This window comes from Narcine bancroftii, chromosome 11 (genome assembly GCF_036971445.1).
Source record: "Narcine bancroftii isolate sNarBan1 chromosome 11, sNarBan1.hap1, whole genome shotgun sequence".
Classification (NCBI taxonomy): domain Eukaryota; kingdom Metazoa; phylum Chordata; class Chondrichthyes; order Torpediniformes; family Narcinidae; genus Narcine; species Narcine bancroftii.
The window spans coordinates 99,543,302-99,568,175 of NC_091479.1; the positions used below are offsets into that span (position 1 = coordinate 99,543,302).

Sequence of the window (24,874 nt, forward strand, 5' to 3'; positions counted from 1 at the left end):
CCTCTGACCATCTATCAATTCTACCTATGCCCTTCCTAATTTTAAAGCCTCTATATGTTCAGCCCTCAGCCTCCTATTCTAGTGAGAAATATTCTGGACTCTCCTACTGGAAAGTGTCAAGAACTTCAAATTCCTGGGTGTCAAAATCTCTGAGGATCTGTCCTGGGGCCTCCAAGTTGATGCAATCATGAAGAAAGCTCATCAGCACCTATACTTTGTGGGGAGATTTGATATATTACCAAAAACTTGCGAAATTATACATGTGTACCGTGGAGAGCATTATGGCTGCTTGCATCACTGTCGGCTATGGACGTGCCAATGCACTGATGCACCATCACGAGCATCAGTCTGCACTCCATTGAGGACATCTACTAGAGTAAGTGCCTTAAGAAAGCAGCCTCCATCCTCAAGGACCTTCGCCACCACCCTCCTCACACTGCTACCATTGGGAAAGATGAAGAAAAACACCCAAGAGTTCAAGGACAGCTTCTCTCCATCTTCCATCAGATTTCTGAATGGATCACAGATGCTACCTCACTTATTCTTTGCTTTTTAAAAAGTAATTTTAATCGCAATATTTGCACTGTAACGCTGCCACAAAACAATAATTTTCATGATAATATAAATTCTGATACAAATTCAAATGACCACCTCCATTCCTAGCCACATGCAGATGAGTCTCCTCTGCACTAACTCCATTGTTGCCTCATCCTTCCTGTAAAACCAGGTCACCAGCTTCTCTATGAGTTGAACATAGCAAAGTTGCCCTGTGTTCTTTGTAGTAAATCATAGATCAAGTTTATTATCATCTGGCTGTACATAGACAATCAAATGAAACAGATTTTCTTCAGAACACATACAATAATAATCACACATATAAAGAGGGAAACAATTTAAAATACATGTACATAAATATTTTGGAATGATTCAGTCAGTTACAGGATTCTTGTAAAAGGTTCTCCTGCCCCTTGTCTGTTTACTGATCTGGGGCAATGTAATGGTTGCTTACCCAATAGCAAGAATGGACAGGTTCCCCTGTGGAAAGATGATGAGATGATACTTACCATGGCTGGAAGTTCTTGCAGAGTGAACATTAACCATCCCACTGTCATCAAGTTCCCCGAGCCTGAACCCCAGTTTCCCTGTCAAGATTATTACAAGACTTTAATTTTGACTCAAATCAAGAACGGTTAAATCTTCCCTTTGAAGAATAAGGAAAAAACATACTTTTGTTGTCATGCTTAACTGATTATACAGAGAATTTGGTTGCTATGGGGCAGCACAGCACGACCCTATTCCAGCGCAAGTGATCCAGGTTTGAATCTGGCATTGTCTGTGAGGAGTTTGTATATTCTCTCCATGTTGCATGCTTCTGGATGTTCTGGTTTCCTCCACCCTTTAAAATGTACTGGGGTTGTAGGTTAATTGGGATATTTAGGTGGCACAGGCTTGTGGGCTGGAAGGACCCGTTACCATGTTGTATGTCTAAATTTAAATACTATTACAGTGCCAACGACCTGGGTTGAATCCACCACTGTCTCAAGGAGTTTGTAAGTACTCCCTGCATCCTGACCATCTCTCATAAGATGTGCTTCTCCAAATGCTCATAAATCCTGTCCCTAAGAATCCTCTCCAACAATATGCCCACCACTGACACAAGACTCACTGGTCTACAATTCCAAGGATTCTCCCCATAACCTTCATTAATCAATGGAATATTTGCCATCTCTCCTGTAGCCAGGGAGGACACAAAGATCGTTGTCAACATCCCAGCATTCTCTTCCCATAGTGACTCAGAGAAAAGCCCATCTGGACCTGGGGACTTATCCACCCTGTTTTTCAGAAGCCCAAATGTTCCCTCTTTCCCTTTTCTACGCTGACCTCACCTGATGGGATAGTTCTGAAATGGGCTGAATGGCTTCCTTCTAAATGAGAAGGCACTATAAGGAAACCTGGTAATGCAAAATGTCTGGATAATCTCTTGATGGAGGGAGGAAAGTTGGGCACATCCAGGGTGAAAACACAGAAATGCTGGAGGAACTCAGCAGGTCTTACAGTGTCCATAGGATGTATGGACATACTGTATAACCAATGCTTTGGACCTGAGCCCCTCTTTTACCCAGTAAAACTCCTGGTATCCAGCACCTATGGGATTGGTAGATTCTGGATAAGTGTATTTTCTGGTGGCTTGAGATTTATTCTTACAATGCCCAACTAAAACTATTCATTACTTTATGATCTGCTGATTTTTGATCACTAGACAAGTCTAATATACAGATTTTTTTTATTTGCTAGTTGCTTGAATTCTGGACACCAGGTGTTTTACTGTACATCTTTACTTCCTAAGGATGCTGTGAGATCTGCTGAGTTCCTCTAGCATTTCTGCAACCACAGTGTCTGCAGACTTTCGTGTTTCACCACAAGACCAAGATAACTGGCTGCTTTCTTTTAAATTGGTGACAAGGGAAAGCAGGGCCTTCTGCTTCAGATTTCATCCCAAAGACAACTCCTCTGAAGGGGCAGCACTCTTGGTGCTGCCCTGTAATGTGGGTAGAATGCTTGTGCCCTATAAACTGAATGAGATCTGAGCACAGCACATCATCACTTCTTCTGACTTTAACACTTCTTGGTGGCTCAAGTACTTACCCCTCATTTCCCCAACACCCTCTCACCCTTCCCCCAACACCCTACTCCCTCCACTTCTGTGGGTCCTGAAGTTGTCACTGCAAGAACCTCAGACTCTTCCAAGGCAGGAGGGCTGATGGGGCAAGTGATGGTGTCATTATCAGGAGGAGAATGTGATGGAGAACAATCAGAGCTTTATGCCCTTGGCATCCACAGCCAGGTGGCTGGTGTGAAGCCAACAGTTCCCGGCGAGGTGACACAGGATTGCTGGAGGAACTCAGCGGGAGAAAAATGGTCAGACAAGGTTTCAAGTCAAAACCCTCTATCAAAACTAAGATAAAAAAATAAAATTATAACTATAGAATATTAAAGCACAGAAACAGGCCCCTTCGACGCTTCTAGTCTGTGCCAAAACATTTTTTTGTCTAATCCCATTAACCTGCTCCCAGTCCATCTCCCATCCACATACCCATCCAAATTTTTTCTTAAATGTTAAAATACATACAGAAATGGGGATAATAGCTGGGGGAGGGTCCCAAGTGAGGATTAGGAGATGGAAGTCAGATGCTAAGCCATTAAAAAAACCCTACACTATCCTTGTTCTCTCATACTGGATTGCATTGTTCCAAACTGCCATTCTTTTTAAACAGAATTACTTGGTATTGTTAGAAGGGTTTAACAACAATAGATCATTCTTTCCCATAATTAAGGTCAAAATCATTTCTCAGTGTTATGTTAAAATCCTGTCCAAAGAGATAAAGGCCAGATTCATTAGACTTGCCTTAGTAACAGGATTTTATTGCCCTGTTACCATGGTAACTGACTAGATGATTCTGGCACCTTGCTCTTCCAGACCAAAGCACTGAATTCATTTTGTTTCTGCCAGTTTAGGGATTTAAACTTATTAAAGTCCTTGTGAAGCAACGCCGGAGAGAGAAATATCAGATGGTGAAGGAGCCTCACTCCTGAAGCCAGGACACACCACAGGCACTTGCAGACAGAGATGTTCTCTCTCTCACATATACACACACGTGCACAGAGACACACACATACACAGTATTGCCACAGAGATACGGACACACAACTTGACTCCACCTCAGGCAGCTCCTGGGGAATGAGGATGATTTGTTTCCACTCCAGGCTTTGAGAAGGCTAATGAGAACAATGTGGGAACTGCAGACAGTACGCACACCTGCATACAGATACAAAATGCATACACCTTCACATGCACCCAGTTTAAAAAAGGCACGCACACACACAAAGATACAAAATATGCACACAAAATACAAAACACACAGATACACATATGCAGATACTAACAGAAAAAACAAATATTGCTACAAAACACACACGTACATACAGGACAAGAGGGTAATGTTTTACTGACAACTTTAAACTACTTTAAATCTGAATCCCCGCCTTCACTCTCCGAAAATCTTTGCCCCCATCCCACCCACCCAGCTCCTCCTGAAGACCAGAACCACTGTGGATTTCCTGTGTTCCCCTGCAGATATTAACTCATCACAAAGGTGGTGCCTGAAGAACGAGCACAGGCGAAACATTGAAATCAAGGGTGATAGACGTCCAACACATTCCACTCACCTGATGAGTTATTAGGAAGATTTCATATAGAGCAGATATCACCGCATCACTATATTCCCACAGGAGTTTCTGAAGCTGCAAGAGATAAGCAAGCCCAAAAGCCAGAACACAGTGTTAATTAAATTTTACAAATATGAATTCACATTGCAAACTAACATAAGTACCTGCACACAAAGGCCATGGGCCAAGTCTGCAACTATACCCAATTTCATCTCCATTTCCAGACAATTAGAATATATTGCTCATTAAATATATGCTAAAGTAATCACACTATAACTAAGTAAATAAAGGAATTTTCACTTCACTATCAGGGAATTGAGACTAAAGAGTAGTCAAAACTGTACTGGATGTATTGCAGAAAGAAGAAATCATAGTGGAGAGGGTGAGCAAATTAAGTTCTTAAGAGTCAACCTCTTGGAGGATCTTTCCTGCCCACCATCGAGATCATCTACAGGGAACGTCACCATCAGAGAGCAGCAGCAATCATCAAAGACCCACACCACCCATCACACATTCTGTTCTTGCTGCTACCATCAAGAAAGAGGTATATATGCCTCAAAACTTGCACCACTAGGTTCAGGAGCACCTGCTACACCTCCACCATCAGACTCCATTTAAGGACTCTTACTTTTGCACTTTTTTGATTTTTTTTCCCTCCCTGTATTGCAGTTTGTTTACATTATTTGTTTACATGTGCACATCGTGTACAGTTTTTTTTTGCACCACCAATAAGTGGTAATTCTGCCTCACCTGCAGGAGAAAGAATCTCAGGGTTGTATGTGATATCATGTAGGTATTCTGACAATCAAAGTTTGAAATAATGCACTTATAATCAAATTACTTGGGCCTGGGTTGTCCCAAGAGATTTCATAATGAAGTATAATTACTGTTGTAAGATGGGAATTACATTTGAAATTTTAATGAAGGTTATTTGAATAATCACAGATGCAAAACCTTCAATGTACCAGAACAGCAGAGTTCTCTTTCTCTTGACATTTACAGCTTTTCTTGATGTAATTAAAATTGTAATAACTTGAGCCAGTATATTAGTGCAGCTAAAATGGGTTTAAAAATTAGTTAATTAAGTGACTTGTCCTTGATTTATGATTAACCCCAGTTAAAATAACTTTAAAACTATAAATCAACATGGCTAATCATTTCATTAGGTCTTTCTGATGCAGGAAGAGGTGAAAATATGACAGCTCTTAATGTCGGTTTCCATCTCCATAGACCCTGCCTGACCTGCTGAATATTTGCAGCATTTTCCAGTGCTGTTTACTTGCCGTTTGAACCCCTAGCATTGAAGAAAGTGCACAAGTTGCCTACCAGATGGCAGAATCTTACAGCACTGGCTTGGAGAGTCAGGGGTCAGAGCTGAGGGTTAAAGGTGAGAGGTCAGTGGCAGAGCACAGTTTTAATTGATATTGAACAGGTATAGGAGAACACAAGTCCACCTCCTTAGTGTTTTTGGTACCTTTTATTCCAGTTTTAAATGATCAAATTTCTGATACTGAACTGACTGCAACATTACTAATATGAACCGTTAAATTCTACCTGTGTAATTACAATAATAACCAAGAGCTGGACTTTCAATACAGCACTGGGTTTGTTATCCGCAGTTTTACTGCAAGACGCACACCCCCTGGGGGCGGAACCGGGCAAGGCCCAGAGCAAGGAGCAGGGTACTGAGGGAGGGGACAGGGCTGAGGGAGGGGAAGGAGCTGCGATGAGAGTCTAGGGTCGACTGTCGCATTGAGATATACAGAAAATTCCAAATTTATTTGGCCAAAAATAGAGGGTCAACATTTTTACATGAGATCATCTTTTACACGAGTATACATGGTATTTCTGCTTCTCTGTTTTATGGCTGTAAGAACTCATAGAGCTGCAGAGATGGGTTTACTGCAGACTCACCCCTTCACTGTGAGGAATGGCTGAGATCACACACTCACCGGACCATTGCTGCCGATCACAGGAGAAGCTTGGGCAACCTGTGGACCACTTATTAAAATCTTCAGCAGGTTGACGACCAGCAACCCTCTGATAAATGGTACAAAGGTCATTAAAACAATGCAGCTTTACCAGGTCACATAAATTCACCACCTTTTAACACTAGACTATGCCCATTCAAACCAAGGAGACGAATGACATTTCCCTTCCTTCAACCAACTAACAAATGCTCATCCCACCATAAAACCCATGTCATTCTCTTTGCCCTATCTGTTCTCCACATTTTACCACACACCTACACACTAGGGACAACTTGCAGTGACCAATTCACCCACTGGGTGCAATTCTTGCACTGGAGTGCAAGAGAAAACCCACACAGTCACAGAGAACATGTAAACTCCACACAGGCAGCTCATGGGGTTGGGACTGGAGTGGGGTCGCGGGAGCTGAGGGAGCAGTTCTACCTGCTGCACCGCTGGGCCACGGCAGTTCAGACCATTTTAAAATGTAGCAGTCTCTAGAATATCCGGAGTTGGTCACTGCTCTTTGGGCTGTGGACACTGACGTGACCATTGCAAATCAAGGTCTACATCAGCCATTCTCAACAGCAGTCCTATGTCCCTCCCAAGAACCAAAGCACATTTATGGGGGGGTGGGGAAGAACCAAAAAAAATTTTTAAAATTTAAATTTAGACATATAGCACGGTAACAGGTCCTTCTAGCCCACGAGCCTGTGCCGCCTAATGACACCCAATTAACATTCATCTACCGCTACATTTTGAAGGGTGGGAGGAAACTGGAGCCCCTGGAGGAAATACACGGAGAACATACAAACTCCTTGCAGACAGCACCATATTCGAACCCTAGTCACTGGCGCTGTAACAGTGTTGCACTAACCACTACGCTAACCATGCCGCCTATTATAAAGTATTTTTTTAATGTTTTTTTTGTAGTCAGTAGGTGAGAAATACAGAAGAAACCAAAATTTGACTACTTCTGAGGGAAGAGGGCCCATAAACTTTGAACAGAGTCCCAAGGAGGCCATAGCTTGAAAAAAAGTTGAGAATTGGTGAATGTGCCACAGATAGTTCCAGAAAGATCATGCAGGTATATACCTTATAAACACTCAGAATTCCAGGGAGGTTAATACCACATTCCAAAAACTTAACAGGTTGTAGGTTGGTTGGTTGGTCACTTGGGTGTATTTGGGTGGCGTGGATTCATGGCCTGGAAGGGCATGTTACTGTGTTATATCTCTAAATTTAAAATTTAATCCCTCCTCCAACCTTGGTGTAAGAGTTTCATTAGTTGTTCCTTGGTAGGGTTTTACCAATACTGTCAGGGTCAGCGTTTGTCGATAGCCCTTGAGAGGGTGGGGGTAAGCCCCCTTCTTGAATCTCCCACCCTCCAAAAAAAAACATATGGGCTCTGTTGGTTAATTAGTATATTCGGGTGCTCTCCTAATCATTACAGCCTTCCATTGCAGGCAACATCATGGTGAATCACTTCTGCCATAGGCATATGACCCAGGGGGGCAGGGGGAAACTGCCTCCAAAATTTGGACAAAACGGGGGAAAAAAACGGACAGAGAAAGCAAGAGATAAACAACAATAACAACGGCCCTGCTCAACAACATCCCGGCCCTGAACACCTTCACGCCCAGGGTGCCACGCATCTCACCTCCAACCCAGGGTCTAGATACGGGCCGCGGGCTCCTGCAGGAACTGGCTCGTTGCTTGGGTAATGGCGCTTAGCATCAGTGTTCAGGCCCTGTGACCCCCTCAGGCCCTGTGACCCCCTCAGGCCCTGTGACCCCCTCAGGCCCTGTGACCCCCTCAGGCCCTGTGACCCCCTCAGGCCCTGTGACCCCCTCAGGCCCTGTGACCCCCTCAGGCCCTGTGACCCCCTCAGGCCCTGTGACCCCCTCAGGCCCTGTGACCCCCTCAGGCCCTGTGACCCCCTCAGGCCCTGTGACCCCCTCAGGCCCTGTGACCCCCTCAGGCCCTGTGACCCCCTCAGGCCCTGTGACCCCCTCAGGCCCTGTGACCCCCTCAGGCCCTGTGACCCCCTCAGGCCCTGTGACCCCCTCAGGCCCTGTGACCCCCTCAGGCCCTGTGACCCCCTCAGGCCCTGTGACCCCCTCAGGCCCTGTGACCCCCTCAGGCCCTGTGACCCCCTCAGGCCCTGTGACCTCAGGATATGTCAAGGCTGGCCATCACATGATAGGGCAGTTGCAGCCCAAGCGCAGGATTGCTGCTGACGGATGGAATGACTTGCTGTGAACTTCCCATGTCTGCATGATGATGTCACAGGGAAGCATCATCCAGCATCATTCCCACAGCATAGGCTTTCCTCTGGATGATGAAATGGCCCACCTTGGGAAGTGTGTGGGTTTTGACCTCTGACGGACTAGGGTCAGAGTGGTCAGGGTCGGCCCTCCTGCGCTGGCAGCCGGTCCTCAGAGGAGGGGAGATGCGAGGCAGCCAAGGCACAATGGGGCCCCAGGTAAAATTTCTAGCAAATCAACCCTCTTCCCCCTCTCAATGCTCCATGCTCCCTGGGTTGCAGTGACCAGAACTGCACACAGCGTTGTCTAACCAATATCCTACTCGTGCATTATTTGAACTGAATTTACATGACATGGAAGGTGCAGAAATCACATCCTCAACGCATGATTTAAGGTAACTTTCCTCAAAACTGGCTTCAAACCATCGTTAGTTAACCTACCTTTTGGTGTTGAGGAGCGCCATCCGTGTTGGCTCCGTTTCAGTCTCCCTGAACATTATACCCAACGTTTCAACAATTAAAATACAAAACCTATGCAGATAAAACCAGAAAGATTCACATTGTATCTTCATGAAGGAGCATTGAGAATTTAAAAGGAAACAGAAAAATCCAGATGCCGGAATCTGGAATAAACACACTGCTGGAAATATTCAGTGGTTCAGGTAGGGCGCAGGTCTGAATAGTAAGGTACCCTTTACTTCCTGAGGATGCTGTATAATCTACATTTGCTACAACACTCCTACAGGATGGATGAAATCTGTTCACTTCATAGAAACATGGTATTTTCCATCAAGATAGTGTCCCTGTGATCCACAACAGCCTGAACATAGAAGCATAATGCATTGGAGGTTTGAATCTGGAGCTCAGGCCACCGAAGGATCGAACAGGAGTCTGCAGCTGCAGAGGCTGCGGGAGTGCTGGAGGTGAATCAATGGACTCTCACTGAAGAGACTCTCTTTTGCTTTTCTTTCTCTTATTGATGGACAATGCTTGTGGTGACTACCTTTACAGCAGGTAAAAGTTGACGTACAGTATATCATGATACATTTTTATTACAAGACAATAAAAGAAACCTTGTAGGTGGTACAACAGAGCACACATCAGTGGTGGCATCATGGAACAGTGCAGTGCGGGACAGACAGTGACCCACTGTCTGTGCCCACCATGATGCCAATCTAAATTGATCCCATTTGTCTGACAAAATTCACATCCCTTGATTTCCTGCCAGCTCACGTGTCACTCTTAAATGGTTCTAAAGCATTTCCACCCCTTCCCCTGGCAATGCCTTCCAGGCACCTGTGGAAGAAATGTGGCTCGCAAATTCACCCCCCCCCCACCTTAAATCCACCCAAGGAAAAAGACCAACAGTCTATCTTGCCTCCACCTCTCCTGATTTTATATACTTGACCTCTGTGCCTTCTTGCAGAAGCTACCCTTTCTCCACTCAAGTCCAACTGCGCATTCTGAAGACGAGGGTGATCTTGGCTTGGAGGATGGGTATAAAGTGAAACACGGAAGTTTAGAGATGCAGAGCAGCAGGGAGTGGAGATGGGGAGAGATCTGCCTGACTCTCCTCAGCACAACCACAGAAGCGGTTCACTTACTGCAAATCATCTTTGGCTTGGCTCCCATCTCGCCGCACCCTTGAATACTCCATGGTAGGCAGGTGCTCCTGAAGCTTCCCGATCAGGAAAGGATACAGGTCGTTCGACTGCGGAGAAATCAAAGCCGACAGAAAAGGCTTTGGTGGGGGCAAAACATCCAGTACACCTCAACATTGGAACACATGCATCAAGGCTGCTCACAAGGGTGATCGGTGGATTTGTTTACAGCATTTCTGCTCTGCCTTCAGAAGAATGGAGATTTTGGGATACGTGCTGAGGGAGTGCTGTGTTATTTTTAAATTTATTTTTAATTTAATTTTTAAAAAATTTATACATACAGCACAGTAACAGGCCCTTCCGGACTTCAAGCCTGTGATGCCTAGTTTTGAAGGGTGGGAGGAAATTGGTGCACCTGAGGAAAACCCACAGAGACACAAGGAGAATATACAAACTCCTTAGCACTGGATTCAAAGCCAGGTTGCTGGCGCTGTAATAGTGTTGCGCTAACCGTGCCGTCCTAACAACTCTTTTGCCCATAGTAGGGGGAAAGTATGTTTTAAAATGGTAACCAGAAAACAGATTTAAGGTGAAGGGGGTGGTCATGATATGCATGTGTATACACGTCATAAGAAGCAAGATTGATAGACTGAGGGCTTTTCTTTTTGGAGTGGCAGAGGAAGAGAGGGGACTTAGATTATGAGGGGCTAGGATAGGGCAGTCAGCCATCACCTTTTTGTTTAAGGCGAGTGGGGGAAAGTTTAGGAAGATGTCAGAGGTAGGTTTTTCACTCAGGGAAGGCTGGTAAAATAGGAATATTTAAAAGACTCTTTAGATAAATGTTCAATTATTGGAACGCAATACAACATTTGAAATGTAACATGCATGAAATTCTTTAACTTTTGTCCACCGTAAGGCAGACAGACAGTTGCCACTTTATCCAGCCCCCCCACAGAAACCTTTAGCACCTGGTGCTCTGAAATGGTCTCCTCTCCAAGTACTGCTTAGCTTGGAGGGGAAACCACCCACGAACACAAGGCACCACAGGCCCCTGTGATAGATAAAAGAAAAAGATAAGCACATGGATGTAAGAAGGTTATGTGGGAGGTGGAGAAGGATGAGGACTTGTACTGTTCTTTGTGCCCCTGACAGAAAAGAGCTGTTGTAACAGCGGCACTGCCGCTGGTGTGGATCCCTGGAGAGCAGGGAGCAGAGACATAGCGCTCCTGCAGGGTCCATCGCCCAGTCCGATGCCATTGGCTCTGTACAGGTATAAACAGACCGTTAAAGAAGCCGAGGGTGGTTTATTTTAAAATCCCACGACTGTGGCGTCTGGACCCAAGTTGGCAACAGCCATGAGGGATTGCAGACTCCAGGAAAGCAGAGGACTGGTGCAGGGCACCAGAAAACGGGAAAAACACCCCCCCCCCCCCCCCATGTTTGATTAGGAGGAGAAGCAGAGGAGACAACCCATGGGATGGTGACCACGGCGGCAGACCCGTAAGGTGTTCTGTGGCTGAAGAAAACAGGTGGGGCTGGCTGTTGGCAACTCGAGGTGAGGAAACAACACAGACTGCAGGTTGCTAGCATCTGGGATTCACTCCAGACAGTGGACTGCTAGAGATTGGCTCAAGTCTGGCTGAAGGGATGATCACATCAGAGGTTCGGATATGGAGCTTGGGTTTGCTGATGAATGGGACTCACTATGTGGCTGCGGGAGCACTGGAGGCGAATCCACGGACACTTGGTGACTCTGAAGGGCTTCTCTTTTGCTACTCTTTCTCTGCTTGGAAGAGGAGCTTCAGGCGGTTTCTGCTGATGGCGAATCTGTCTGCCTTGCAGCAAATTCCATGTAATAATGTTTTTGTTACATGAGGATAAAAGAACTTCGAGAAACTTACTTTCCAGAAGAGCTTTTTAATTGTGAAGTTCCAGAGTGCGGCAGTTTTCAGATCCCTCACCAGGGTGCAGGTCCTCCCCAACGTGCTGCTCCCATGCAGTAACTCTGAGCTTAGTTGATTGAAGAGCTTGTTCATTCCCTCTGAACTGATGCACCACATTATTGTCACACAGAAAACTTTCAATACAGGTGCCAAATGAAGTGGATTAACTTTCTTTAAATAATCGTGGTAGGAACAGATAAAGATGCAATTTTGCAATAACGAGCAAAGGAAAATTCTTTTACAGTGAATTTTATACACAAATGTAAAAACTATCCAAACTGCAAAGGGCTTTCGATCAACTCATGAATTTTTTTCAGTTTTTTTTAAATGCAATTTCACTTTCAGGTGTAGCTCAGTGACAGGCTCACGAGCCCTTGCCAGCCAAAATAAACCAATTAACCGACAAACCCTGTGTGTCTTTGGAATATGTGAGGAAATCGGAGCACCTGGAGGAAACCCACGCTGTCATGAGGAGAACGTACAAACTCCTTGTAGAAAGCACTGGATTCTAAACCAGGTTGGTGGTGCCATAGCACTGCTCTACACTAACCGTGCTTTGAATATGGAGGGAATAAATGGAAATGCATCATATGCAGGTAGCAGTTTTAGTTTGGAGAGCATATTTGGCGCAAATACCTTGGCCTGAAGGGCCTGTTCCTGTGCTGTAATGTTCTCTGTTCTATACAAACTGCTACTTTATTCTCCATTTTTCCAGAGGAATAGGATACAAGAGCAGGGATGTGATGTTGAGGCTTTATAAGGCAATGGTGAGGCCTCACTTGGAGTACATGGCACAGTTTGGGGCTTTTTATTTAAGAAAGGATGTGCTGCTTTGGAGAGGGATCAGAGAAGATTCACAAGAATGATTCATGGACTGAAGGGTTTATCAATATGAATAACGTCCAACAAGTACAGTCCAAGAGCCAACAAACATTCCTCATGCGCTAACCCTTTCTTTCCTGGTATCATTCTACTAAACCTTCTCTGAAACCTCTTCAATGTCAGCACATCCTTTCTCAACTAAGGCACCCAAAACTATACATAATACTCCAAGTAAGGTCTCACCAGTGCCCTATAGTTTCAACATTATGAATACCAACCTTGAATGCACCTTCATTACCACTGACTCAACCTGGAGGTTAACTTTATCCTGCACGAGGACTCCCATGACCCTTTTCACCTCCGAATTTTAAATGTTCTCCCATCTAAATAATTGTCTGCCCATCTATTTCTTTTACCAAAGTCCATGACAATACCCTTTGGTGTGATCCCATGCACTGTGGGATTCAGGCCTGAATGCGGTGTTGTGACTTGGTGTAAGAAGCTCAATATGGGGAGATGATGGCATGATTAATGTAGCAGTTAGCGCAACACTGTTACAGCGCCAGTGGCCCAGGTTCAAATCCGGCACTGTCTGTAAGGAGTTTGTGCATTCTACCTGTGTGTATGTGGGTTTCCTCCTGGTGCTTCAGTTTCCTCTAACCATTCAAAATGTACAGGGGTTGTAGCTCAATTGGGTGTAATTGAGCGGCACGGGCTCGTGGGCCAAAAGGGCCTGTACAGAACAAAAATTCAAATCAGAAAGGGAGGGAGGGCAGTGATAATGGCCATAAGATCAGAAATAGGCTATTCAGCCCATCAAGTCTACCCCACCATTCAATCCAGCTTCCCACGATACTACAAGTAACAGAGTGGAATTCTTTATTGCTAATCGCCCTGCGTCTTTCTCCATTTCTTACATACACCCACACGTTAATTCTCGTGTTTCAGTACGATACAAGAGGAGGCTGTTCGGACCACAGAGAATCTGCTGGTTCTTGGAACAGACCCTTCTCTGTCTTGTTTCCCTATTATTGCTCACATGCCTATCATCCACTCCTAATTCCCCTCCCATCACCACATGATGAGGGCCAATTACCCAACCAAGCAGCCCTCCTTTAGGATGTGAGAGGAAACTGGAGCATCCAGGGGAAATCTACTGTCAATGCAAACTCCACACAGACAGCACCCAATGTCAGGATCGAACCTGGGTACCTGCTCCCCTTGGATCTTCTGAAAGACTGGGAGAGTATTTAGCTCTTTGTGTTAACTCCATGAGTCCTATTCTCCGTGTTATTTTCCCTATAACCCAATGTTTCTAAAGCATCTTTACATTCCAGCATCTTTTTACTTCCTGAATGGATGTCCAAGGAAGTATAAGCGCAGTTTGACTGCTTATACACCATTACTGGGTGTCCAACATTCCCTGAAACTGAGGCACTGAGAGGAACTGGAGTAAGATTTTGAGACAGCTATCTTGATGGCCTAGAATGTCTGCTCTGACCAGGATGCCAAATTAAACCAAATCCCATCTGTCTGCACGTGATCTGACCTCAGTTCATTATCTATTCTCTGCCCCCCACTTTGCTGCTTTAATCTCTTCAGGTTCAAGGTTTAGTGAGAAAGTTTGCTTTGCAATAAGTCCAGCTCGTCAACCCCGATACAGCATGCCACTAATGAGGCAGGACAGAGTGACAGAGAGAGAGAGGTGGCAAAGACCATTGTGGTTTCACGAGCATAAGGATCATTCACCAGTCCAATAACAGCAGGAGAGGAGTAAAACATGAAAGTCTGCATCCACTGTGGTTGAAGTAAAAGCACAATGTTGGAGAAACTCAGCAGATGTGTGTGGAGGAAACACGGCCTCCCTGCCTGTTTGGAATGTGTATATTGTGGGTGGTCACGTGTCTTCCCCATCTGAAACTTATTCGGAAGTCACTTCTGTCAATCAAGATTGACTCCAGCCACCCATTAGTGCACACCTTGCCGTTGGCCAATTTAAATCACCTAGGGTCAGTATCAGCTAGAAGCACAGATTAGCACTGTATAAAACCCCAATGCACAGCACATTCTTTCTCACTACCTCATGGACAAGCCCCAGATATAGCTCCATGCCATGTCACTACCTTGGACATCGCTGGAAGTGTCGCAGGTAAGATGTGCACTGCATTGAAGCTGAGCCATAGTATTGCAATGAATAAATACTTGCAGGAAGCTGCACCCCCGTTGGTCAGGGAACCGGGTGTGTGTAAGAGCCCCTGTTTGTAGTATGTGTACTCAAGTGTGTAAGTGCTTTGAATATAGGTTCACTATTATCGGAGTCGAACCAAGGACCGAAGTGATTGTCTATATCGTTGCTTAAGTGACATAGTAATCAAGTACAGTTTAATGTTCATCCCTTTGTTTCTCATGTGTCAATTAAAGTTACGTGTGATTGTAACCCTTGTATCCAGACTCGTCCGTAAACCCACCAAACCTGATACTCCTCCCTTCACAATAGAAGGTCAAACAGAGTACTTTATATAGCAAAGATAAAGATTCCTAACCAACGTTTCAGGCTTGAACCCTTAATTTACTGCATCCTGTACTCCCGTTGTGGCCTTCTCTACACCAGATAGACTGGGAGATTGTTTTGCTGGGCATCTTTGTTTTGTCTGCATCAGTGACAGGGATCACCATTTCAATTCCCGTGTTACATGTCTGTCCTTGGCCTCATATTCTGTTTAACTGAGACCACCCATAAATTGGAGGAACAACACCTAACATTCCATCTGGGCACTATCCAACTGAATGGTATTACCATCAACCTCTGGTTTCTGCTAGCCCACTTCCCATTTTCCCTCTCTTCCTTATCTCTGTCTTCAGCTCTCCATCCCCTTCCCTCTCCATTCACAGAGCTATCCTTCTCCCTCCTTTATCCACCTATTACCTCCTGCCTGTTCACCCCCCTATCCCTCCCCCAGCCACCTACATTTTGCTCATACCAGAAACGTTGGCAATGTATCTTTGCTATATAAATTACACTGTTTGACCTGCTGAATTTCTCCAGCTTTGTGTTTTTATAATGGGAAAGAAGCTGTCCTTAAATCCGATGGCATATGCTCACACTTGTGAGTGGGGCGGGTGGTCAGGGTGGGATGAGTTCCAACCCCCAATGTCACCTTTCTCTGCACCTCACATGCTTGAACTCCAACCAATTCCACCAGCCGTGTTAATTCTCTCTCCCTTCTAGCGCACAGCCTTGACCTCCTGTGTATTTCATTTCAGACGTTCTAATAGACTGCTGCTTTTCCCAAACTTTCATACTTTATTTTTCAATTCCTTTGAGAAGGCAAGTTTTAAAATGTTGACTGGGAGAGAGAAGCTGGCTTCATTCATTTATTTACCTTTCAATTCAACAAGGCAAGGTCTGATAGCGACTTCCTTATTTGGCAAGGTAGTAAAAGGCTATTTATCGTTCTGTCCGCTGCAAAAGCGTGGATCTCCCGGTGGCCACCCCCTTTCAATTTCCCGTCCCATTCTCTTCCTGACATGTCTGTCCATGGTCTTGTGCACTGCTAAGAACACCTCATCTTCCAGATGTGCATCCTCTAACCGATGGCATTAACATCAATTTCTCTGGCTTTCATAACTCTATCCCCCCCCACCCCCACCACTTCTTTCCCTGTTGCCTTTCCTCAGCTCTGTCTCTCTCTCTTTTCCCTCTGTCTACTTTTCACACAGACAAAATCAATTCTCACCTCTCCCTCTATCATATCCAATTAGTACCTATTGTTGGTCTGGACTCCTGCCCCAGCCAGCACTGTATTCCGAGATTTCCTGTTTTGTCTTATTCCTTGAGGAAGGATTCAGGTCTGAACTATCAACAATATATCTTTATCTCCTGTGGATGCTGCAAGACCAGCTCAGTTCCTCCAGCATTTCTGTGCTTTTACTACAATCACAGCGTCTGCAGACTTTCGTGTTTCACTCAGTTAGATTATTAACTAGTAAAGCACAAAAGTCTGTACGCACCATGATTGAAGTAAAAACACAATGCTGGAGAAACTCAGCAGATCAAACACTAATAGTACAGACCCTTCATCCCTTGATATTGTGCTGCCCTATATATTCCTACCATTAAAAAACCCCAAAAATACTAAACCCATACTACCTTGTAACCCTCCATTTTTCTTTCATCCATGTGCCTGTCTTCTTCTTCTTCTTTGGCTTGGCTTCGCGGACGAAGATTTATGGAGGGGGTCTAAGTCCCCATTAAATACCCCTCATGTTTCAGCCTCCACTACACCACCCTGATTAACGAATACTAAGAGAATTCTGAGAAATATATACTTATATGGAGGAGTCTGTTCAAATATTCTGGAAAACTAGAGATTCTTACTGTATAAATTCAGACTCTCTTGGGGTGAGACTCGCTGCTTGTGGCTGTGCTCCTTGCTAAAATGGGGTTCTCACACTTTGCAGTGATTAAAAATCTGTTTTCGCAGCTGCATTTGTGTTGGTTTTCAATACCTTTGGAAGCAAGGCTGGTGGAATGGAATTACCTGTGTACTTTGGGGCCTCGGGCGGGAGAACATGAAGCACTAGCTCGGGCGTACGCTGGGTCTTGCATTAGCGTTGACTGCTGTGGAGAACAGAAGAGAAGCAAATGGAATGGCATTGGCTACAGGATGCTTGGAAAACCCAAAAACTGAACCTCATTTTCTTTTTACTTACAATCATAAAGTTGTTCCATGTACTTTTTAAATGGAGGAATATCACAGAAGACATGGAGATGATGTACAGGTGAAGCTCCACTTCCTTGTCCTTCAGTTGATCGCTCACCCTCTTGCCTGCTTCTGGGGTGGGGTAACACAGGTCACATTGCAGGTCCTTGCCACCTCTACCATGTGGATTGAGTGGCAGAGTTTCTCCTGGTACTGGGGCCTTTGATGCCAAGACTGGGCCTGGCCTTTCCACTGGAGGAGCTGGCAGCCGTCGATCTCCTGAGGGCCAAGGTATGGGAGGCTCCTTTTCATGTCTCTCAGAGAGTTTTAGGCTCCCCAAGTCAGGAGCCGTGCAGGAGGTAGCGTGGCTCAGCCCAGGGTTCGGTTCCCCAGCACACTTTCCACTCTTCCTGAAAGTGATTTTGAGACAAAACTCTGATAAATTTTGGGGGAATTGATGTGGGATGGAAGACTGAAACTAAGCAGGACTGTTCCGACCATCGTGGAAAAACTGAACATTAACTGATGAGCTGAAGGAAACACACAGGCAGTGGGCTGCTGGAGACTCAAGGCGCTGAACTCAGAGGCTGTGGTAAGCTGGCGACTGCGGTCAAGGGACTCGCACCAGGCTGTGGACTGCAGGGACTGGCTCAAGACTGGCTGTAAGGGTACCAGGTATCTGAACTAGGATGCACGAGGGCGCTGAAGGGTTCCTAATCATATCAGAAGTTCGGATTACCAATGGCTCGGACTGTGTGTGGCTGTGGAGTGCTGGAGGCGAATCCATGGACTCTCGGCGACTGGGAGGTTGGGGAAGAATTCTGCTTTATTTTCTCTGACTAAGGCGCTTTAGGCAATTTCTGGCGATGGCGACTCTCTGTCTTACAGCAGGCAAACCAATTTTGTGTAATATGACATTGCTTTATTACGTGACAATAAATTGAACTTGAATGACCTGCATGTATATTGTTTGTTTGTATGTGAGTTATGTATGGTTGTATGTCTGCATGTTTTGCATCGAGGACTAGAGAACGCTGTTTCATCGGGGTTTTCCATCAGATGATAATAAACATGAACTCTTTCCCAGATCTGACAAAGGATCATTTTATGATTTCCAGCATTCTGATAGTTACACAAAATACACAGCATATACAAGATAAAAATGCATAAATGTTTCAGAATAATTTGCTGTTTCATTTAAAAGAGACCCAAGGTGACAGGGCACCATCATCAATCTCACAGCCTGTGGGTAGAAGCTATTTCCTAGCCTGGCAGTCCTGATATTGATGCTCCTGTACCTCCTTCCTGACAATAGTGGGTCAAAGATATTGTGTGGTGGATGGAAAGTATCCTTGATAATTCTTTCAGCCCTATTTACGTAACACTCCCAGTGAATGTCGTCATTACTGGAAAGGGAGAACATCACTTCCTAAATTCTCATTCACTCAAGAGTATGGGGAAGCTCGGAACTTTTATTTTGGTAGGGGTGCAGAGGTTCGTTGGTTAACTCAAAAAGGCGATCAGCAGACTTCTGGATATTAAGGGAACCAAGTTCATTCTCACCTTGTGTCTGATACAGTGAGAAAGGTGAACTCATGAGCAATCCAGGAAGTCAACTCTAGCGTGCACACAGCAGTATTAAGTGGAAAGGCAGGAGTGCATCACAATGTGCAGTGTTCCAAAGAGAGATCAATTAATAAAGTGGCACTCACATCCACAGTGTTTTGAAAATCTAGTGTGGAAGCATATCAGCTCCTGTCTGAGCAGCGACATGAATCCGTTCCAATTCACCTATTGTTGCAATAGCAGATGCCATCTCACTGGCTCTACACAAAGCCCTGGAACACCTGGACAACAAAGATGCATACATCAGAATGCTCTTTATTGACTACAGTTCAGCATTTAACACCATCATCCCCTCAAAATTGAGCATCAAAGTCCAAGACCTGGGTCTCAACACCCCACCGTGTAATTGGATCTTGGATTTCCTCACCTCCAGATCATAATCTGTGAGGATTGGCAAGAATGTCTCCGGCACAATCTCCATCATTATTGAAGCATCACTGGGCTGTGTTCTTACCTTCCTGCTCTACTCACTTTACATCTATGACTGTATCGCTGGGTATAACACCACCATCTACAAATTCACTGACAATACCATGGTAGTGGGTTGTAAAAAAGGGGCGTCGAGTCAGCAACAGGAAGAAGAATGAAAACGGTACAACAACAACGTTTGGATTCTACGCCACCAAAACCAAGCAGCTGATTGTCGACTTCAGGAAGGGAGGTCCACAATCCAGTGATCATTGGGGGATCAGAGGTGGAGAGGATGAGCAAATTTAAGTCTTTTTCTCAGAGGATATTTACTGGACCCCACACACCAATGGCAACGTGAAGAAAACACAGCAGTGCCTCTATTTCCTCAGGAGTTTGTGGAGGTTTGGTATGACCTGGCATATTTCTACAGATGTGTGTGGAAAGTGTGCTGACCCAATGCATCACAGTCTGATATGGGGACACCAATACCCCTGAACATAAAGCCTGCAAAAGGCAGTGGACACAGCCAAAGACATCATCAGTAAAACCCTCCCCACCATCAAGAACATCCACAGGGAACGCTGCTGACGGAGAGCATCAGAAATCAAGGATCCCCACCACCCAGCACACGCTCTGTTCTCATTGCTACCCTCAGAAAAGAGGTGTCGGTGCTACAAGACTCGCACCACCAGGTTCAGGAACAGCTGCTCCCCCTCCACCATCAGACTCCTCAACGACAAACTCAATCAGGGACATTTAAGGACTCTTATTTGTGCACTTTACTGATTTTTTTCCTGTCATTGACAGTTTTATATTCTTTATTTGTTTCCATGTGTACGTTGAGTACAGATTATTTTATGCATTACCAATAAGTGGTAATTCTGCCAAGTCCACAGGAAAAAGAATCTCAGGGTTGTATGTGATGTCATGCATGTTCTCTGACAATCAATCTGAACTTTGTATATAATACATAACAAGGACAGCATGAGATCATGGTTGTGAGGTTCACTCAGGAGCCTGATAGCTATGGGGGGGGGGGGGGTGGGGGGGAACTGCCTTTGAACCGACTGGTGTACTCTTCTACACCTTGGAATCAAAGGATGGGGATATAGTAAATGGAATTGTGGTAGACAAGTATTCCTCCACCTGTAGCATAAAAAACAATCCGCTGGAAGAGCTCAGTGGTCTGAGAACATTGGTGGGAGAAAGAAAAAGCAGTTGACCTTTCAAGATTGCAACCCTCCACTGCTGCTCTGGATCTGAAGAAGAGAACTTCGACAATTCTTTTTCTCCCACAGATGCCGCTTGACTCGTTGAGTTCCTCCAGATATCTTTTTGCTCCAGATTTCAACTTCTCTCATGACTCCATTTCACTTCTCAACCTGTGATCCACAGAACCCTAGCGGTCCACGATAATGACAAATATCACTGATGCAGTGAAACACTCGGTATCCAGTACCTATGAGGATTGGTAGGTGCCGGATAAGTGAAATTTACGGTTGCTTTAAATTGCTTGTTGCACACTGACTGCTATCGGGGCACCAATTTTAAACTTTCATATTTTTTACCTATTTATTTTCCGTGATTTTTTTTGCCAGTTGTTTGAATGGATTTTTCTGTATATTGAACAAGTAATATGCATCAACGCTGCCGCACAAATTGATAGGGTGATTAAGGAGTATGTGTGTTGGCCTTCAGTTGAGGGATTGAGTCCATGAGGTAATGTTGTAGCTCTATAAAACTCCAGTTAGACAGCACTTGGAGCATTGTGTTCAGTTCTCATCACCTCATTATCGGAAGGATACAGGTGCTATGGAGAGGGAGCAGAGGAGATTGACCAGGATGTTGCCTGGATTTGAGAAGTATCTTATGAGGGGCAAGATTGACCAAGCTGGGTGTGAGATAGGGAAGGGTTAGATTGTTATGGAGAAGGTTTATACATCGGCACAACATTGTGGACTGAAGGGCCTGCACTGAGCTGTTACATTCTTGATTCCGTCACTGGTTTGGGTCAGGACTTGCCACCACCCTCAACACCACCCCACCTCAGCCTTAAGGAAGATGAAGAAGGCAAGAATATGAGGGAGTTTATAAAAGAGTGGATCCCTAAGACCCTAGGATGTCCAGAACTACAGCATGAAATGGAAATAGAAAGGGCACATAGAGTATTGGCCTCTAAACCACAACCACAACAAAAACCAAGATCTATTGTAGTAAAATTCCTAAGATATACTACAAGAGAAAAGGTACTGGAGAAGACAATGGAAAAAGTAAGAGAGGGCAACAAACCACTGGAGTATAAAGGGCAAAAAATCTTCATTTATCCAGATATAAGTTTTGAACTCCTAAAGAAGAGAAAAGAGTTCAATACAGCAAAGGCGATTTTATGGAAGAAAGGGTATAAATTTATACTAAAGCATCCAGCGGTATTGAAAATATTTATTCCAGGACAACAAAACAGACTATTCTCGGATCCAGAAGAAGCACGAAAATTTGCAGAACAATTACAAAAATAGACTGAGGGAGGAAGACGGGTAATGAGAGTTAAAATGATCACGACTGATATGTATGTGGGTAAAGACAAAAATAGACTGAGGGATGAAGACGGGTAATGAGAGTAAAAATGATCACGATTGATATGTATGCAGGTAAAGAGGTATAAGAGTGAATAGAGACAATGAGCATACATGAATGTATCTGTACTTAGAGGAAAATATAGATAGTATAGACAAGAATTAATAAGGGAAGGTAATGGAATAGAGAGAATAAGGAGGGAATTAAAAGAGGGACCTTTGTGACATATGAAAAGTGAAATCTTTTCTGGGGGAGGCGGGGTGGGGGGAAATAGCGGTCACTGCAAAATCAGTTGACGCTTGCGAGTGGATTCGCAAATCCAAATGGAGAGGGGAGATGTGGTTGTCCGACAAGGGATAAAGGACAACTCAGGAGGTGAAGGGGAGATTGGGGATAAATAAGATAGAAATAGGAGAATAAGGAAAATGTTAGATGTTGTAGGAATGTTGTCTTATAAAGAGTTGAAAATAAGAAAACAGAAATGGAAAAGGAGGAAAGGTAATGATGGAAAAACGGAAAGAGAAGATAAACAAAATATAAAAGGGCTACGCTGAACTATATGTCTTTAAATATTAATGGAACACATAACCAAATTAAAAGGAAGAAACTACCAAATTTAAATGAATAAATGTATTCCATTAGAAAAAATAACATATTGGTTAAGAAATAATATTGAAATATTCGAACAAGTATAGGAGCCTTACATTAAATACAATAGCGAAAACCTACCGGGGACAAACATTACCTAAGTTGATGGAAGGAGAAGGAAAGAAAAGAATGGACTCAGTAGAATTTCTGGTGTAATTTTGTTGAATGACAACATTGTCTGACTGGCTTAATGCAACCTAGATTGTATACCTAAAATGGATGAGAGGGGGGGGGTGGGGGGATGGTTTGGGAGGAAAGGGGGGGGGGGGGAGAAAAAGTCACTGTATATGTGTGAAAAGAAATAGTGTATATCATGGCTAATGTGATTTATGGTGTGAAAAATAAAAAAATTTAAAAAAAAAAAAAAACACCACCCCACCTCCCAACTGGTGGTCCTTGGGGTTACTAAAGGTGCTTCGCTACAAGTAAAAGAATGCTGAAGGTGGTTGATGGATGAAAAAAGATTGAGGGACCCTGAAGGTCTTGGTGAAAGGCAGTACGAGCCCAAAGAAAGGCCTCGTCCTGTTCTTGTTTCTTAAGACCATTTCACCAAAGGGGAATTGGGGTAGAGAGATTTCAGGAGGAATTTCCAGAGTTCAACAACTTGGAAGCTGATGGTACGGCTGTCAAGGGTGCGGTGAGCATAAACTGGGCTCACAGGAGAGCAGCGTTGGACATCTCGGCCCACAGATGGTTTCAGTGATGGGGGGTAAAGGGAAGGGGCAAGAGATAAAACTGTGAAGCGATTTAAAGAGGACTCAGGGCTTACAAGTGCAGGATTTAATTTTTAATTTAGACATTCATTACGGTAACAGGCTATATTTCCACCCATGAGTTTGTGACACACAGTTACTCATGGGCTGAAATGGCCTATTACTGGGCAGTATGTCTAAATTAAAAAGTTACCCTCCCCTGTGAAGCTATGCTCTAGTCCAGATCAGAAATGTACAGAGTGGGATTAAAGTGGTGGAGCAATTCCACGCAGCCAGTCTACTTAAGGACTACCACCACCCAGGCCATGCCCTCTCCACACTGCTACCATTGGGGAAAAAGGGACAGGAGCCTGAAGGTGAGCACTCAGCAGTCAAGGGCAGCTTCTTCCCCTCTGCCTTCAGATTCCTGAATGATCCAAGAACCACAGACACTGCCTTTCTTTTAACTTTTTCTTTTCCTTGCACTATTTTTTAATGTATTTTGTCAGGTGGTTTATGTAAATGTTTCCACTCTGACGCTGCTGCAAAACAGCAAATTTTGTGACTTGTTCATGACAATAAATTCTGATTCTGATTCAGAAAATCAGGCAAGGAGCCAGGGGAAGATGGAAAATAAAAACATTGACATGTTGAACACAAGGATTTTGGAACTGTTCCACTCCTTTTCCAAACCCCCACCCCCTTCCTGCCTCATTCCACCTCAGCAGATTTGAAAGCAAAGAACAATGTTGAGAGTAAAATCCTTCAGCCAGGCTGAAGTTAGAGAAGGATTGATCACCACTGGACTAACTGCATGGTTTAGAGAGAGTGCTGGATATTTTCACCCAAGGAAGCCTTTACTATTTAGTACACAGTACTCCAAATATTTAATGGAAAACATCCATCAATTTTATTATCAATAAAGTTCAGGGATATATAGAGTAAAACCCCTGGTATCCAGAATTCAAGCAACTGACAAAAAAAATCAAGGAAAATAAATTTTTTTAATTAAAATAAATAAGAACAAAATAATAGGTAAAAAATATGCAAGTTTAAAATGGTAAAAGTAATTGTTCTCTGAAGCAACACATGAAACTTTGGTGACGATGGGAGCAGATATTCGGCCATCGGAGGGCCTTGGTTATGCTTTGATCTTTGAAGCTGTTTGAATAAAGTTGTGTGAAGCAGCAATGGCGTCACCCAGGACAAAGAGCTGGTTGCTTGCTGTTGGGATAACTCTCCTTATCCCTGCTTAGAAAGAATCACCCTGGTTAAAGGCTTTATCTGTAAACTTCGGGTGGGGATAATTTAAAAAAAATATTTTCAAAGACTCTCAAATCCAAACAAACAATACAATCCCTCTCAACAGTGGTATCTAACATTCAGAGTCC

The 24,874-nt window shown here is 44.2% G+C and overlaps 2 protein-coding genes across 11 annotated transcripts in view; one reads left to right on the forward strand and one right to left on the reverse strand.

Moving 5' to 3' along the window:
* xpot (exportin, tRNA (nuclear export receptor for tRNAs)) overlaps positions 1-24,874 on the forward strand; it is a 147,151-nt gene that overhangs the window by 26,423 nt on the left and 95,854 nt on the right. The gene's annotated exons all lie outside the window — the stretch shown is intronic.
* The window catches only part of c11h12orf56 (chromosome 11 C12orf56 homolog), a 65,804-nt gene that overhangs the window by 13,325 nt on the left and 27,605 nt on the right, over positions 1-24,874 (reverse strand). For 2 of the 4 annotated variants that reach the window (XM_069904231.1, XM_069904234.1), the window contains exons 4-11: positions 17,543-17,942; positions 17,371-17,450; positions 11,966-12,110; positions 10,068-10,174; positions 8,905-8,994; positions 6,180-6,267; positions 4,228-4,302; positions 1,065-1,142 (exon numbers count right to left, since the gene is read on the reverse strand). In XM_069904231.1, coding sequence (XP_069760332.1) covers positions 1,065-1,142; positions 4,228-4,302; positions 6,180-6,267; positions 8,905-8,994; positions 10,068-10,174; positions 11,966-12,110; positions 17,371-17,450; positions 17,543-17,942 — 1,063 coding nt within the window. The remainder of the gene's footprint in view (positions 1-1,064; positions 1,143-4,227; positions 4,303-6,179; positions 6,268-8,904; positions 8,995-10,067; positions 10,175-11,965; positions 12,111-17,370; positions 17,451-17,542; positions 17,943-24,874) is intronic. The other 2 variants (XM_069904233.1, XM_069904232.1) reach the window with 2 other exon arrangements.